This window comes from Dendrobates tinctorius, unplaced genomic scaffold, assembly GCF_039654945.1.
Source record: "Dendrobates tinctorius isolate UK_male_01 unplaced genomic scaffold, ASM3965494v1 ptg000082l, whole genome shotgun sequence".
Taxonomy (NCBI): domain Eukaryota; kingdom Metazoa; phylum Chordata; class Amphibia; order Anura; family Dendrobatidae; genus Dendrobates; species Dendrobates tinctorius.
Window position 1 is genome coordinate 18,810,385 of NW_027361750.1, and position 18,719 is coordinate 18,829,103.

Below are 18,719 nucleotides of genomic sequence, written 5' to 3' on the forward strand. Positions count from 1 at the left end.
CTACTGTACATAAGCTTACAAATTGGATTTTGTCATTGAGACCTGGAGAATTTGAGAAAATGAAACATGAAATTAATAATACAATAATGAAAAAAGAAGAATGTACAGTACATGGTATATTACGGGTAAAAAGGAGCAGTGTGTTACATAGCTTTTAAAAACAATGATTTCATTGATTCTTTTCCAGGATGTAATTCAGGGGCAATAAATCTAAAATGCAAAGTAGCTGAAGGCTGAAATGTTATTCCTGATTAGCAAGTCTTATGGACAAAGTTTCCCATTGAGTCGATCACATAGTAGGAAACACGATGTGTATATGCAATGAGTCTTTGTGCTTTGATAGTTACTTTATGATGGAAGCCTAATATTTGCTGAAACTGTTCACCAGAGTCTAATATGATGGTTTCCTGTGCCTCTACTGACTCTAAATGTTTAGTTACCAGGTTGTGTTTAAAAGAAAGAGTGGAATAATTTTTTTCTCTCTGAAATAGCTGTCTGTCAACTTTTCTTTTAGGACAATTTATAGTTGTCACAGACATGATTTTGGCATTCATGTGAATTAGCTATTCACTAGAGATGAACAAATCTTATGAAATTTAAAATACCCAGCTTTATCAAATTAAAGAGAAAAAATTGATTAGCGGAAAATCGATTCTCCATAAATTTCTAGTACTACACAGCCTTCAGTTTCCCTGGCTAGACAAGTGTAGCACTCTGAGGTCTCCTAGAATGGTATTAACCCCTACACCCTCGAACAATTTTCTGTTTTATTTTTTGTTTTAGTTTTTTGCTCCGCTTCTTCCCAGAGCTATAAACTTCTTATATTTCTGTCAATATGGCCATTCGAGGGCTTGCTTTTTTGCAGGACGAGTTGTACTGGAAAATGGGAACAAAATTCCAAGTACGTTGAAATTGAAAAAAAAGTGCAATTCCACAATTTTTTTTTGTTTTTTTATTTACCATGTTCACTAAATTCTAAATCTGACCAGCTTATATGATTCTCCAGGTCATTGCGAGTACGCAGATACCAAACATGTGAAGGTTCTTTTTTATTTATGTGATGGAAAAAATTCCAAAGTTTGTAAAAAAAAATATGTCTCCATTTTCCAAGAACCATTGTGCCTGCATTTTCCGTGATCTGGGGCTATGTGAAGGATTATTTTTTGTGCACCAAGCTGATGTTTTTATTGATACAGTTTTAGGGTACATATGATGTTTTGATCACCTGTTATTGCATTTTTTTGTAATGTTGTTGGAGACAAAAAACGTAATTCTGGGTTATCGATTTTTTTCTGGTTGCACTGTTCACCGATCAGATTAATTTGTTTTATATTTTGGACATTTCTAAATGCGGCAATACCAAATATGTGTACTTTTTAATTGTTTTATTTTGAATGGTGCAAAAAAGAGGTGATGTGAACTTTTGTGTTTTTTTATAAATTTTTTAAAATTTTTACTAGCTTCAATAGTCCCCTTAGGAGACTTGAAGCTGCGTTCTTCTGATCACCTGTGCTACACATTGTAGGGCTTCAGCCCTGCTATCACGAGTTTACCACAACAGAGAGGGGCTAGAAGACTGCATCGTCTGAGTTCTCCTAGTCCTGCACTATTAGAAGTACTTCACCTTCATATTAAATGGTGCAGGTTTCTTTTAGCAGTGCAGGAGTTAATCTGCAAGTTACCAATGTGTTCCTTTTAAAATTGGATGGCAGACCATCCGGTATCAATAAAGAAGAAAAACTGATTCGTGATGTATGAAAGACTCCAGGATAAATGAATATGTGTATATAAAGAACTTAATAAAAACCAAAATATATATAACAAAATAAGCCTTTATTATAGATTTTGGCCAAACAACACACAACATCAATTGAAAAAATAATATATAAAAACATATACAAATATTATATTATTTGGCAGGAAAACCGCACAATATGTTTCTAATCTAGTTTCATACTTATGATAATTTCACCACTGTAAAAAAGATTGTATAAATTGAACATATATAATAATCCCCAAATAAAGCAGCAAAAATAATAAATATACAAGTGCATCAAAAATAGTGAAGTGATCAAAAAATAAAATAATAAAATTATCAGATGTAAATCACTACACCAAAAAGTGTGAAGAATATAATAATCATAATGAAGTGTAAAGGAATATATATGTATAACACATGTGTATGTGAAAAATTCAATAAACACTGTGAAAAAATATATGTGTATATATATATATATATATATGATAATAAAATAAAAACTGAAGTGAGATCACTCAAAATTGTGAAAAAGAAAAAAAAAGAGCTGCTAAAATAATGGGGCAAAAAATAATTACTAAGCTCACTTGGGAAATACTAAAACATAAAATTATGATAGCGCTGCATTGGATTTCAGAACAAAAAAATAATAAAGATACACTATATGGAAAATATCCTTTTATTCAAGATGCACTTATATAATTAATAACCAATGTGCACCATATAGTCGCTATGTAAAAAGCCACTAGAAAAGTGCCATATAAAGCGCTATGTATTAAAAATGGGCCAAACCAGGGATAAAACTATCCACATACTAATGATATGTACAACACAAAGGCCACATTGAGCACAGAAATACCATGTGTAGCGCTGTGCAATAAACAGGATGTCTAGCGCTTATACAGCAAAGTGGGCATGCAACATAATACAACGTGGTATATTACCTAGTATAGAGCACTAAATACCATGTGTAACGCTGTGCAATGAACAAGATGTCCAGCGCTTCTACAGCAGGAAAGGCATGCAACCTAATATAATGAGGTATATTGCCTAGTATAGAGTGCTATGTAGTAAAAATGGGCCAGCACAGAAATACCATGTGTAGCGCTGTGCGATGAACAGGATATCTAGCGCTTATATAGGAAAAAAAGCATGTGACATAATAAAGCGTAGTATGTTACCTGGTAAGCTAGATGAAAAGACAGTGGTAAAAGCGGGTTGCCAAAAGAACGCGCCCCGACGCGCGTTTCGGAAAAGCTCCTCCATCCCATAGTCCAGTGCCCATATACCCATCACACATCCTCCATTCCATAGTCAACCATTATGACATCAAAATGAGGGGCAGGGCTTGATGTGCACACACTTTTTCCCCATTATGTAGATAGAGGCAAAATTGTTTGGTGAATTGGAATGCGCAGGGTTAAAACTTTGCCTCACAGCATAGCTTAGGACACTCTCGGGGTCCAGACGTGTGACTGTGCCAAATTTTGTGGCTGTAGCTGCGACGGTGCGGATGCCTATCCCGGACATACACACACACACACACACATACACACATACATACATACACACACTTGAGCTTTATATATATATATGATTGGTATTTTCCTTTATCCCTGTTTGTATTACCTTGTTAGTCTGGTGTATTATGGCACACTCATTACCACTCTCTTCTTCCCTGTGTGGGGAAAGGGTACAGACTGAAGGCGGATTCAGGAGCTAAGGTAAGGTAAGTGGCCCTGGCATCTTCACCATCTGAAGTAAGCCAGGGAACAGGGCGAGCTAGGGTGCCCCTAGTGTTAGGGACAGGGAGAAACTCCTGGTTCTGCAACACCAGACAACAGAGTCGTGACACCTTCTATGGGTTCCTATGAACATCAGCCATGCTATGGTGTTCATTGGAGATTTACAATGATAGGCACATGGGTCTTCTGCAGACCCTTGGCTGTCATGACAACCCATCAGCCCCTCCATGATCATATGACAGGGACAATGATGGAAGTGTCTTGTGTTGCAGTTCCTGTCAGAGCTTGTTAAATGCTGCCGTAGGAGACTGACAGCGGTATATAACTTGTTAACAGCCATGGGTGGATTTAAAATCCACCCACAGATTTTAGATGCATACGACAGCTGATCAGATCCCTAATGGGAATAAAATTCAACAATCTGTAGATCGGTGCAGGTGCCCACTGATCAGCAAGATATCACTGGGCAACTCCCTTAATTATCCAATAGGCCTGGCCGCTAATAGGTTTACTCCTGGCTGCCTGCAGTCACCATTAGGGGGAGTTTACTGCACATTCTTTCAGTATTCTACTTATCTTGTAAACATACTGTTTGCCTGTATGCCAAATATCACAATCTCACAAAGTCACAATTATTACAAGAATATCATGATTGACAGTTAAGATTTAGATAATGAAGAAAAAAACACCTCTAGGAAAGTTACCAGGATGTATAACACATGAACAATGCCCCCAAACCACAGAGGATTCTCTATTTGTATGTGATGGGAGAAATGATAGTTGCATACTGAAATTTATTAAGTTATTTTCCCATTATGAGTTGGATGTGGAGCAATTTACCTGTAAACATTATATATTCCTTCATATCAGAGGGGAATGTTACAATGTATGATGCTAAAATGTCAAACTTGACAAAACTGAAATGATAACAGAAAACTGATATCTACAAAAAATTATAGTTAAACTTGTCATGGATAAAGGAGTTGTCTGACTTAGAAAACCCAATAACAATTACAGTTTTAAGAAATTGTGACTGGACCAATTGTGGTCAGATATAAAAAGCATCACTCTCTCGAGAACCTACAACCATTGATTTCAGTAGGAACTTTGTACTACTTTATTTTATTTATGGTGGCACTGAATGGAAATTGAAAACTTTCATAAGGTTTCCAAACAGAATACAGCTGATTGTTGGTAGTCCTAGCATTAAGACCTGCTGTCTTCAAGTTATTTTCAAGAAAATCCTTATACTAAAAAGGCATTGTACAAAACATGCATCTTATTTAATGCTACTAATTCAGTGAAAATGAATTCATGTAATAAATAGTTTATTGGACTACCGTATTAAGTTGAACATGGAAGAAATGCATGTTGGGAAATGGACACCAATGACCTGCATGTTAGTATCTTAATTTTATGTTATGAATTGTTTTACAGATTAGCATCGCACATTCTTCATTCTTTTATGTTTGGTAATCATTGTCAGGCTGGCCCACCGGAGGACCAGAGCAACACCTGTAGGTTCAGTGTCTGGTAATATAATGTATTTTACTAATAGTCAGAGATTAATTATCTTTTTGATATTTGATGCACAAAGAACCAACAAACCTTTTGCTGCCATTGGCTTGTGTGCTCTGATCTCAGCATAGTAGAGAGCATATCTTAAAAGGAACCTGTCACCTCCTTTTTCAGCTATGAGCTGCGGCCACTGCCTTTCGGGGCTTATCTACAGCATCCTAGAATGCTGTAGATAAGCCCCCGATCTAACCTGAAAGATAAGAAAAACAAGTTTTATTATACTCACCTGGGGGCGGTCCGGTTGATGGGCATCGGAGGTCCGGTTCCAGTGCCTCCCATCTTCATACAATGTCATCATCTTCCTTGCTTCGTGTTGTGGCTCCCGTGCAGGTGTACTGATCTGCCCTGCTGAAGGCAGAGCAAAGTACTGCAGTGCAAAGGTGCTGGGCCTCTATGACCTTTCCCAGCGCCTGCGCACTGCAGTGATTGTTTTTCTTATCTTTTAGGTTAGATTGGGGGCTTATCTACAGCATTCTAGAATGCTGTAGATAAGCCCTGAAAGGCGGTGGCCGCAGCTCATAGCTGAAAAAGAAGGTAACAGGTTCCCTTTTAGGGGAACATGCACTTGTTCAGTATAAGTAAATGTTGGACCTTGACAATAATAATACCTCTTGTGACCCACAGAAAAACTGTTAGACTGTTAATAAATATTTCTATAGTAAACTGTGAGATGTGGGCTCTTTCTTGCAGATGGAAGAATTCAGGCACCTGAGGATGCATATAAAAGGAGCAGATCTTGAGGATGAAAGCGATGGAATATTGGCTGATAACTTTAGACCAACCCAACCTCTTAGTGACAGGATTATACGAGCTGCCTTTCAATAAAAAAGGTGGGAACATTTTTATTTCAAGTGGGTTCATCAAAATTGATATGGTATACTATGCAACAGAGCCTTATTGAATACATGAAATCATCAAAATTGCTGTCTAACGCCTCTTTCAGACATGAAAAAAGACACTCTGCTTTTCATCAGCATTTTGACTCAAATTTTCATCAGTTCGTTTTTACCAATAGTGTTTTGCCACTGATTTTCCCGTTTGCTTAAAAAAAAGACTTCAAACCTTTGTTACCCACTACAATGTTAAAAATGTGCAACACTTGGTTAGAATAAGGATGACCATGTGGGAAGTCTGTGATTTTCACTGAGCCATAAACCTGGGTGATTTTTCACTCAGACTCAGATAATAACTTGGCATGTTTTTGTGATTTTTTTTTTGCGGACACCAGGTCCTTAACCCCTTTCCTACAATGGACGTAATATTCCGTCCATGTGACCTGGGACCTAAGTCCCATGAATGGAAAATTACGTCATAGCGATCAGCGGCGCCCACGTGGTGAGCGCCGCTGATCGCGGCCGGGTGTCAGCTGATTATAACAGCTGACACCCGGCACAATGTGTCGGGGCGGTCACGGACCGCCCCCGACACGTTAACTCCTGGCACACCGCGATCAAACATGGCAGGGAGGGGGCTACCTCCGTGCTTCCCTGAGCCCCCCACAGCAGTGCAATGTGCAGCGCTGCTGTGGGGGGGCTCCATCCCTACAGGTCCCCGAATCCAAGATGGCGATGGGGACCTTCGGGGGCCTGCAGGGAGCTGGCTTCCTCATGCCTGCAAAGCGCAGGCAAGGAGGAAGCCTGCAGCACTGCCTGTGACAGATTGCTGATCTGTCACAGCGATCTGTGATGTGACAGATCAGCGATCAGTCACAGGACAAAGATGTCCCACCTGGGACAATGTAATAAAGTAAAAAAAAAGTGTAAAAATAATTTTTAAAAAATCGCTAAATAAATTGAAAAAAAAATATTCCCTAATTAATTCATTTTTTGGAAATAAAAAAATAAATAAAAGTACACATACAGTGGGGCAAAAAAGTATTTAGTCAGTCAGCAATAGTGCAAGTTCCACCACTTAAAAAGATGAGAGGCGTCTGTAATTTATATCATAGGTAGACCTCAACTATGGGAGACAAACTGAGAAAAAAAAATCCAGAAAATCACATTGTCTGTTTTTTTTTCATTTTATTTGCATATTATGGTGGAAAATAAGTATTTGGTCAGAAACAAAATTTCATCTCAATACTTTGTGATATATCCTTTGTTGGCAATGACAGAGGTCAAACGTTTTCTGTAAGTCTTCACAAGGTTGCCACACACTGTTGTTGGTATGTTGGCCCATTCCTCCATGCAGATCTCCTCTAGAGCAGTGATGTTTTTGGCTTTTCGCTTGGCAACACGGACTTTCAACTCCCTCCAAAGGTTTTCTATAGGGTTGAGATCTGGAGACTGGCTAGGCCACTCCAGGACCGTGAAATGCTTCTTACGAAGCCACTCCTTCGTTGCCCTGGCGGTGTGCTTTGGATCATTGTCATGTTGAAAGACCCAGCCACGTTTCATATTCAATGCCCTTGCTGATGGAAGGAGGTTTGCACTCAAAATCTCACGATACATGGCCCCATTCATTCTTTCATGTACCCGGATCAGTCGTCCTGGCCCCTTTGCAGAGAAACAGCCCCAAAGCATGATGTTTCCAACACCATGCTTTACAGTAGGTATGGTGTTTGATGGATGCAACTCAGTATTCTTTTTCCTCCAAACACGACAAGTTGTGTTTCTACCAAACAGTTCCAGTTTGGTTTCATCAGACCATAGGACATTCTCCCAAAACTCCTCTGGATCATCCAAATGCTCTCTAGCAAACTTCAGACGGGCCCGGACATGTACAGGCTTAAGTAGTGGGACACGTCTGGCACTGCAGGATCTGAGTCCATGGTGGCGTAGTGTGTTACTTATGGTAGGCCTTGTTACATTGGTCCCAGCTCTCTGCAGTTCATTCACTAGGTCCCCCCGCGTGGTTCTGGGATTTTTGCTCACCGTTCTTGTGATCATTCTGACCCCACGGGGTGGGATTTTGCGTGGAGCACCAGATCGAGGGAGATTATCAGTGGTCTTGTATGTCTTCCATTTTCTAATTATTGCTCCCACAGTTGATTTCTTCACTCCAAGCTGGTTGGCTATTGCAGATTCAGTCTTCCCAGCCTGGTGCAGGGCTACAATTTTGTTTCTGGTGTCCTTTGACAGCTCTTTGGTCTTCACCATAGTGGAGTTTGGAGTCAGACTGTTTGAGGGTGTGCACAGGTGTCTTTTTATACTGATAACAAGTTTAAACAGGTGCCATTACTACTGGTAATGAGTGGAGGAAAGAGGAGACTCTTAAAGAAGAAGTTACAGGTCTGTGAGAGCCAGAAATCTTGTTTGCTTGTTTCTGACCAAATACTTATTTTCCACCATAATATGCAAATAAAATGAAAAAAAACAGACAATGTGATTTTCTGGATTTTTTTTTCTCAGTTTGTCTCCCATAGTTGAGGTCTACCTATGATGTAAATTACAGACGCCTCTCATCTTTTTAAGTGGTGGAATTTGCACTATTGCTGACTGACTAAATACATTCTTGCCCCACTGTATTTGGTATCACCGCATCCATAACGACCCGCCCTAAAAAAACTGTCCCATTAGTTAACCCCTTTAGCGAACCCATTAAAAAATAAAAATAAAAAACGAAGCAAAAAATAATGATTTAATATCATACCGCCGAACAAAAAGTGCAATAACGCACGACCAAAAAGATGCATATAAATATCCATGGCACCACTGAAAACGTCATCTTGTCCCGCAAAAAACTAGCCACCACACAGCATCATCAGCAAAAAAATAAAAAAGTTATAGCTCGCAGAATAAAGCGATGCAAAAATAATTATTTTTTACATAAAATGGTTTTCATTGCATAAAAGCGCCAAAGCATAAAAAAATGACATAAATGAGGTATCACTGTAACCGTACTGACCCGAAGAATAAAACCGCTTTATCAATTTTACCGCAAGCGGAACGGTGTAAACGCACCCCCCAAAAGAATTTCATGAAACGCTGGTTTTTGCTCATTTTGCGTCCCAAAAATCAGAATAAAAAGCGATCAAAAGATGTCACATGCCTGAAAATGATACCAATAAAAATGTCAACTCATCCCGCAAAAAATATGACCTCACATGACTCAGTGGGTCAAAATATGGAAAAATTATAGCTCTTAATATGTGGTGATGCAAAAACTATTTTTACAATAAAAAGCGTCTTTTAGCGTGTGACAGCTGCCAAAAATAAAAACCTGCTATAAATAGTAAATCAAACCCTCCGTTATCACCCCCTTAGTTAGGGAAATATAATAAAATTTTAAAAATGTACTATTTCCATTTTCCCATTAGGGTTAGGGCTAGGGTTAGGGTTAGGGCTAAGGCTAGGGCTAGGGCTAGGGTTAGGGCTGAGATTAGGGTTAGCGGTGTGTTGGGGTTAGGGTTGGAGTTAGAATTGGGGGTTTCCACTGTTTGGGCACATCAGGTGCTCTCCAAACGCAACATGGCATCTGATCTCAATTCCAGCCAATTCTGCGTTGAAAAAGTCAAATGGTGCTCCTTCCCTTCCAAACTCTGCCATGCGCCCAAACAGTGCTTTACCCCCACATATGGGGTATCAGCCTACTCAGGACAAATTGGACAACAACTTTTGGGGTCCAATATCTCCTGTTACCAGTAAGAAAATAAAAAATTTGGGGTAAAAATATCATTTTTGTGGAAAATTTTTTTTTTTATTTTCATGCCCGGGCGTTATAAACTTCTGTGAAGCACTTGGGGGTTCCAAGTGCTCACCACACATCTAGATAAGTTTCCTTGGGGGTCTAGTTTCCAAAATGGTGTCATTTGTGGGGGGTTTCCACTGTTAAGGTACATCAGGGGCTCTCCAAAGGCAACATGACACCCGCAGACCATTCCATCAAAGTCTGCATTCCAAAAAGTCACTACTTCCCTTCCGAGCCCCGACGTGTGCCCATACAGTAGTTTTCTCCCACATATGAGGTATCAGCGTACTCAGGACAAATTGGAAAACAACTTTTGGAGTCCAATTTTTCCTGGTACCCTTGGGAAAATAAAAAAATTGGGGACTAAATGATCATGTTTGTGGAAAAAATACAATTTTTTTATTTTCACGCCCGGGCATTATAAACTTCTGTGAAGCACTGGGGGGTTCAAAGTGCTCACCACACATCTAGAGTTCCTTGGGAGGTCTAGGTTTCAAAATGGTGTCATTTGTGGGGGGTTTCCACTGTTTTAGTAAATCAGGGGCTTTCCAAACGCGACATGGTGTCCGATCTCAATTCCAGCCAAAAGCGTCAAATGGCGCTGCTTCCCTTCCGAGCTCTGCCATGCGCCCAAATAGTCATTTACACCTACATATGGGGTATCAGCGTACTCAGGACAAATTGCACAATAACTTTTAGGGTCCTGTTACCCTTGGAAAAATAAGAATTGAGGGTGAAAAGATCATTTTTGTGGAAAAAAATATGATTTTTTTTATTGTACGGCTGTACGTTATAAACTTCTGTGATGCCCTTGGGGGTTCAAAGTTCTCACCACACATCTAGATAAGTTCCTTGGGGAGTCTAGTTTCCAAAATGGTGTTATTTGTGGGAGGTTTCCACTGTTTTGGTACATCAGGGGCTTTCCAAACGCGACATGGTGTCCGATCTCAATTCCAGCCAAAAAAGTCAAATGGCGCTGCTTCCCTTCCGAGCTCTGCCATGCGTCCAAATAGTCGTTTACACCCACATATGGGGTATCAGCGTAATCAGGACAAATTGCATAATAACTTTTAGGGTCCCGTTACCTTTGGGAAAGTAAAAGCTGGGGGTGAAAAGATCATTTTTGTGGAAAAAATATGATTTTTTAATTGTACTGCTGTACGTTATAAACTTCTGTGAAGCCCTTGTGGGTTCAAAGTTCTCACCACATACCTAGATAAGTTCCTTGGGGGCCTAGTTTCCAAAATGGGGTCACTTGTGGGGGGTTTCCACTGTTTAGGCACATCAGGGGCTCTCCAAACGTGACATGGCATCCGATCTGAATTCCAGCCAATTTTGCATTGAAAAAGTCAAACGGCGCTCCTTCCCTTCTGAGCTCTGCCATGCACCAAAACAGTGGTTCTCCCCCACATATCAGGTATCAGCGTACTCAGGACAAATTGCACAATAACTTTTGCAGTCCAATTTCTCCTGTTAACCTTGGTAAAATAAAAAAATTGAACCTGATTTTTTTTGGGAAAAAATTTAAATGTTCATTTTTTTAAATATTCAAAAAATCCCTGTGAAGCACCTGAAGAGTTAATAAACTTCTTGAATGTGGTTTTGAGCACCTTGAGGGGTGCAGTTCTTAGAATGGTGTCACTTTTGCATATTTTCTATCATATAGACCCCTCAAAGTGGCTTCAAATGTGATGTGGTCTGTAAAAATAAAATGGTGTTGTAAAAATGAGAAATCGCTGGTCAACTTTTAACCCTTATAACTTCCCAACAAAAAAAAATTTTGGTTCCAAAATTGTGCTGATGTAAAGTAAACACGTGGGAAATGTTACTTATTAGGTTTTTTGTGTTCCGTATCTCTGTGATTTAAAGGGACAGTGGTCAGAATTGTAAAAATTGGCCCGGGAGTTAACGTGCAAACCACCCTTGGTAGTGAAGGGGTTAAAAAGAACACTGACATGTGAACAGCTCCATAAACTATAATGGGAACCAGTGCTAACCGTGAAAGCACAAATAGAACACGTGCATAATTCATGTACATCTTAATGTGGAGTAATTGATTCATGGTCTGTGTTTAGCAATATCCTCTGGCAAACCATGTGCCTTCCAACCATAGACTGCTCTGAATTCTATCTTCCAGCTGCTAATATCCCTCACACAAAGTCAGGTATTACATCATGTATGAAAAATATGTACATAATATACAGTGGAACAACTCTTACAATACATACAGGGTGAACTAAACAAAACAGACACTCTAAAAAATATATATAGTGTATACTAGTAGTTCTTTTACAGAAAGGGAACAGAGTACTTATCACCTTACATTAGTTTAAAGGGAACCTGTCACCCCCCCAGGGCGTTTTTCGGTTAAAGAGCCACAGTCAGCAGCACTAAGGCTGCATTCTGTGAAGGTGGCTCTTCTTTTTCTGAACCCCAGTAATGCCAAAATATTGACTTTTATAATTAGTTCCTCATACCTGTAATGTGTCCCACAGGTATGATGTGTCCCCCTCTATCAGCCGCCTACCATCCATCAATCATGCCTGTGCGGCGCCTCGGCATCTCGGTGCCGCCCACCATCTGTCCATCATGATGCCCTGTGCGTCGCTGCCTCCTCTTGATTTGAATCCCGGCGCCTGCGCTGTAACAGCGCTGCCCGAGAATGACATCAGGCTATTGCACCTGCACGTTGTGGAGTCTGGTCCACTAGTTTAGCATGAATCATTTTCTAGTCTTATTAAATATATTAAAAAATTTAAGATAGAAACATGAGTGCCTAATAAGCCCAAAAACAATTGCACACCCTCTGGACAAAAGTTCTCTCTATCACTAAGACCTTTTATGACTTACTTACTGATAAAGCAGTTTGTTTGTATAAGGGTATGTGCACACGTTGCGGTTTTGGCTGTGGATTTTTCCACGCGGATTTAACTGAATCCACAGGTAAAATTACTTGCGTTTTACCTGCGGATTTAGTGCAGATTTACTGCGGATTTTCTGCAGATTTTGTGCGGATTTCACCTGTATTTTTACACCTGCGGATTCCTATAATGGAAAAGGTGTCTGCCACAATGGTATGTAGGGCAGTGGGTATGGGGTATTGTAGTAGGGCACAAGATTTCTATAACCTCACCATTCAGAAAACAGACATTTACAAAACTTAGAAAGACTTACCATACCCCTGAAACTGGGAATTATTTGTGCAGTGTTTGTAAAGTTGCTTATATTTTGTGTTAATTACAATAGCCGAGATTGGACTTATGATTTCTCTATTATCTTTTACACTTGCAGGAATTGAACTTGAAGACAACTTTTGCTGGTCCTTATTTTACATTTGTCATGGGTGCATATAAAGAGCAGTCTACCACTCAAGTAGTCCACGGAGAAGATTGCAGCAAATTGTGGCATAATATTTTCTCAAATCTTTATTCATGGCAGGAGATACATAGGTTTAGTAACTGAGCTAGTAACTTCACATCGGGTAAACTATCAGTTTTGAAAGTAGTTAGAGGAGTTGAGCTGAAATCGTAAGCACCAGATTAGAAACATAGGTGCTTACGACACTTTTTTAAGTCACCCAATCGACAATTTACATTTGGTTCTTTTGCAAATAACTCTATCAAGGAACAAATGATAATGCACCTAAAGTCATAATCCATTGATTGATATACATTTTCCTCGATATTTTTTACTAGTAAATCCAGTATAATTGTAAAACTTGTTGAGCATTTATCTTTAGCTAATCAAAGACGGTTCTAATTTATTTTCTAATAATTTTCTTCTAATTACTACTAAATGCTCCCAAGGTTTAAAAGTCCTTTAGACTTGATATTTTTCGCAAATACCAGCAAACTTCTAGAACAATTAGTGCTTGTAAAGGCTGTAAATACAATTAAATAGTTTAAAAATATTTTCATTGTATAATAGACATGGTTTTAAAGGATTGTTCGTTGAAGACAACTACTTTTACATTGAAGCTAGCCCAGCGATCAACAGTTCTGGCTTCGGAAAGTTGTGATTTCCAGGGGAAGTTGCAGCCAATCATGCATTTCCCTGACAGTCATCACTGCAGGAGAAATGCATTGCATGCAGTATTCCATGCATAGATGACGATCTAATACATAGACAGATTTTCTCTGAAACCAGAGCTATTGCTTGACGGCAGCTCTCACTGTTATCCAGATGCCCCAATAGTGTACATGGAAAAGAATTGTCTGATTGAAAAAGCAATAAAAACTAACAAAAGTGAGTAATTTCATATATTCCCAGTATAATATAAACTTTTTATAGAAGGAATCCATGGTGGACAAATGCAATGCAATATTTGCAATATTTGATATTATCACAATGTTTGATCAATTCAAAATTATGCCAATGTTTGATCTATGATATATGAGCACTACCATTCAGTATTTGGATAAAATCTTTACACTAGTTGTAAATTAGAATATTTCAAAGTTTCATATGTAAATGACAATTTCTTGGAGAAGTTTTTAATATGCATAGTCAACAGTTCATTTTTAAAGATTTGAGTTTTATTTTTATGTTTTAGATATATGTATAATTTAATGTCATGCAAGTGTGTTCATTTGTGTCTACAGTTGTGGCCAAAAGTATTGACACCCCGACAATTCTGTCAGATAATACTCAGTTTCTTCCTGAAAATGATTGCAAACACAAATTCTTTGGTATTATTATCTTCATTTAATTTGTCTTAAATGAAAAAACACAAAAGAGAATGAAGCAAAAAGCAAAACATTGATCATTTCACACAAAACTCCAAAAATGGGCCAGACAAAAGTATTGGCACCCTCAGCCTAATACTTGGTTGTACAACCTTTAGCCAAAATAACTGCGACCATCCGCTTCCGGTAACCATCAATGAGTTTCTTACAATGCTCTGCTGGAATTTTAGACCATTCTTCTTTGACAAACTGCTCCAGGTCCCTGATATTTGAAGGGTGCCTTCTCCAAACTGCCATTTTTAGATCTCTCCACAGGTGTTCTATGGGATTCAGGTCTGGACTCATTGCTGGCCACCTTAGAAGTCTCCATTGCTTTCTCTCAAACCATTTTCTAGTGCTTTTTGAAGTGTGTTTTGGATCATTGTCCTGCTGGAAGACCCATGACCTCTGAGGGAGACCCAGCTTTCTCACACTGGGCCCTACATTATGCTGCAAAATTTGTTGGTAGTCTTCAAACTTCATAATGCCATGCACACGGTCAAGCCGTCCAGTGCCAGAGGCAGCAAAGCAACCTCAAAACATCAGGGAATCTCCGCCATGTTTGACTGTAGGGACCGTGTTTTTTTCTTTGAATGCCTCTTTTTTCTCCTGTAAACTCTATGTTGATGCCTTTGCCCAAAAAGCTCTACTTTTTGTCTCATCTGACCATAGAGCATTCTTCCAAAAGAAGAATTTAGGCTTTTTCAGGTAAGTTTTGGCAAACTCCAGTCTGGCTTTTTTATGTCTCGGGGTAAGAAGTGGGGTCTTCCTGGGTCTCCTACCATACAGTCCCTTTTCATTCAGACGCCGACGGATAGTACGGGTTGACACTGTTGTACCCTCGGACTGCAGGGTAGCTTGAACTTGTTTGGATGTTAGTCGAGGTTCTTTATCCAACATCCGCACAATCTTGCGTTGAAATCTCTTGTCAATTTTTCTTTTCCGTCCACACCTAGGGAGGTTAGCCACAGTGCCATGGGCTTTAAACTTCTTGATGACACTGCGCACGGTAGACACAGGAACATTCAGGTCTTTGGAGATGGACTTGTAGCCTTGAGATTGCTCATGCTTCCTCACAATTTGGTTTCTCAAGTCCTCAGACTGTTCTTTGGTCTTCTTTCTTTTCTCCATGCTCAATGTGGTACACACAAGGACACAGGACAGAGGTTGAGTCAACTTTAATCCATGTCAACTGGCTACAAGTGTGATTTACTTATTGCCAACACCTGCTAGGTGCCACAGGTAAGTTACAGGTGCTGTTAATTACACAAATTAGAGAAGCATCACATGATTTTTCTAACAGTGCCAATACTTTTGTCCACCCTCTTTTTTATGTTTGGTGTGGAATTATATCCAATTTGGCTTTAGGACAATTCTTTTTGTGTTTTTTCATTTAAGACAAATTAAATGAAGATAATAATACCAAAGAATTTGTGTTTGCAATCATTTTCAGGAAGAAACTGAGTATTATCTGACAGAATTGCAGGGGTTTCAATACTTTTGGCCACAACTGTATTTGTTACTGTAACTTTGAATAATTCTCTGAAATAACATACAAAATTGTTCTATTTATATTGTGACTTAAAAAAGAATTAATTTTTCTGTTTAGATGTCTCTCAGAAATATATCCTATTTATATAGTTTGGAAATGTGATATTTCTTCTACTTTTGTGTCAGATTCTTATAATTTTAACATGTGGATGATCTAAATTATTTGACTTATGTCCAGAATCATTATTTTTTTTATTCTCCAATCTCCAAAAACAAGAGATGAGCAAATGAATTTGAAGCCAATAAAAATCATCATGAATTAAAAAAAAAGTTAGGTTTGACAGAGTCTGAATTTTTTGTGATTCAATTTGCTCCATTCCTGCAAAATGATGGCTGTAACAACCCTGCTGGCATCACTGCATGGCCTCCCATCCCCCACCTACCTTACTCATTACTCCAGGCCATGCTGTGAGTTCTGTCTGCTGCCGGCTCTATGCTGTATGCCTCTTGCCTGCTCTCTGCATACTTCCTGGCTGTGTGCATAGGGGAGCGGCGCCGGCACTCTCTGGTTCTTATGGAATCAGTGTGCACCTGCCTATGGTGTTCCCAGCCAATTACCAAGAGGCCTCTAGTATTTAGGGCAGCTTCACCTGGTGGAAGCTGCCTAAGCAATGCCTTTACTCAGGCAGTTTCTAGCTACTGAGTTCCCAGGTCCTGTCCTGTCTCTGCATGCTCTGGGGGGCTTCATTCCCTGATCTGTTTTCGTGTGCTTTGTGTCTTGTTCTCTGCCCACGAGGAGGCTGTATATCCTGGTCTCTGTATCTCTGTCTCTGCGCCTTGTGCATTTCCCTTTCTGCCCACCAGGAGGCACAATATCTTGGTCTGTATCTTTGTTCCTGTGCACTGACTCGTACCTTGCTTTGTCTGAACTCCATCCTATATCTGTGTCCGTCTTATCCCTGTCTCTGTGCATTGCTCTGTACGTTGCCTAGTCTGAACACTGTCCTATTCTACAGTCAGTATCCTGGTTGGTGGCTCCTTTCCCTGCTGTGTTTATCCATGAGCCCTCTCCGTCTGCCTGCTCTGGTTCCTTGCTCTGCCTGTGCTCTGCACTCTTGCAGTTCTGCGTGTGCTCCGCACTCTTGCGGTTCTGCCTGTACTCCACACTATTGTGGTTCCGCCTGTGCGCCACACTCTTGAGGTTCTGCCTGTGCTCCGCACTTTTGTGGTTCTGCCTGTGCTCCAAATCTGCTGCAGAACCTCTTGCTACAGCTCCTCTCCGCATACCTTGCGGTTCCGCTTTGCTCTGCTCCTGCTGCAGAACCTCTTGCTGCAGTTTTTCTCCGCTTACCTTGTGGTTCTGCCTTGCTTTGCCCTTGTTGCTGCAGAACGCCTTGCTGCAGCTCCTCTCCACATACCTGCGGTTCCGCTCTGCTCTCCTTCTCTGTGACACCTGCTTCTGAACCTCTTGCTGTAAACTGCTGTTTCTCTCCGTATATCTGTGGCTCCGCTCTGCTCTCCTTTCCTGTGGCACCTGCTGCTGCAGAACCTCTTGCTGCAAACTGCAGTTTCTGTCAGCAGCCTTGCGGTTCTACCCTGCTCTGCAACCCTGTGTTTGTGCTCCATTTCCATTCCGTATCCTGTGGATCCTGCACCTCCAGTGTGAACAGCCCCTATCTGTTCACATATCCTACTCGTCCCAGTCCATGTCTCTTCCGGTCACTGCCGAGTCAGTTCCTGCCTGCCAGTGCCTCAGTCGTGCCCTCCTGCCTGCCAGTGCCTCAGCCATACCCGCTTGCCTGCCAGTGCCTCCGCCGTGCCCGCCTGTCCTGCCAGAGTGCCAGCCATGCCCACCTGTCTTGCCAGAGTGCCAGCCGTGCCCGTCTGTCCTGCAAAGTGCCAGCTGTGCCCATCAGTGTACCAGTTGTGCCTGTCAGCACCTGCCCGCACCTGCTATCAGTGTCCAGTCCCTCAATGGGATCAGCAGCCACAGCCAGACACCACCCTGGGGTGGTAACTAGTAGCTACCTGCCACACAAGCCTGACCTCACCATCAGAGACTCCAGTGAACACCAAGGTAGCTGCTTAGTCATGCCCCTTCCAGGGTAGTCTGGTTTGTGGCACAGTGGGGCCACTCCCCTCTCTCGCACCAACCAGCCAGGGCGCAAGCGTTACAATGGCCAGCCGGTTGAAATTTCACTTGATTTTTTTCTTTTTATGTTTTTAGAAGAAATCTCCCTAATTCTTTAACTTAAACACAAGTACTTTCTTGCCATAGTGGGAGAGTTAAGCCCTTAATGACCTGAGCTTTTTCCGGTTGCGTTTTCGTTTTTCGCTCCCCTTCTTCCCAGAGCCATAACTTTTTTATTTTTCCGTCACTATGGCTATGTGAGGGCTTATTTTTTGCAGGACGAGTTGTACTTTTGAATGACATCATTGGTTTTACCATGTCGTGTACTTGAAAAGGGGAACAAAAATTCCAAGTGCGATGAAATTGCAAAAGAAGTGCAATCCCACACTAGTTTTTTGTTTGGCTTTTCTGCTAGGTTCACTAAATGCTAAAACTGACCTGCCATTATGATTCTCCAGGTCATTAAGAGTTCATAGACACCAAACATGTCTAGATTCTTTTTTATCTAAGTAGTGAAAATAAATTCCAAAATTTGCTAAAAAACAAACAATTGCTCCATTTTTCAAGACCTGTGGCGCCTCCATTTTTCGTTATCTCGGGTCAGGTGAGGGCTAATTTTTTGCATGCCAAACTGACATTTTTAATGATACCACTTTTGTGCAGAT

General features: G+C 40.4%; 1 protein-coding gene across 1 annotated transcript in view; it reads left to right on the forward strand.

Annotated features, from left to right (window-relative positions):
- The window catches only part of CA8 (carbonic anhydrase 8), a 166,398-nt gene extending 152,058 nt beyond the window's left edge, over positions 1 to 14,340 (forward strand). The window contains exons 8-9 of the mRNA XM_073583951.1: positions 5,770 to 5,909; positions 13,000 to 14,340. Of these exons, the coding sequence (XP_073440052.1) occupies positions 5,770 to 5,904 (135 nt within the window). The 3' untranslated portion in view covers positions 5,905 to 5,909; positions 13,000 to 14,340. The remainder of the gene's footprint in view (positions 1 to 5,769; positions 5,910 to 12,999) is intronic.
- The last annotated feature ends 4,379 nt before the right edge of the window (positions 14,341 to 18,719 follow it).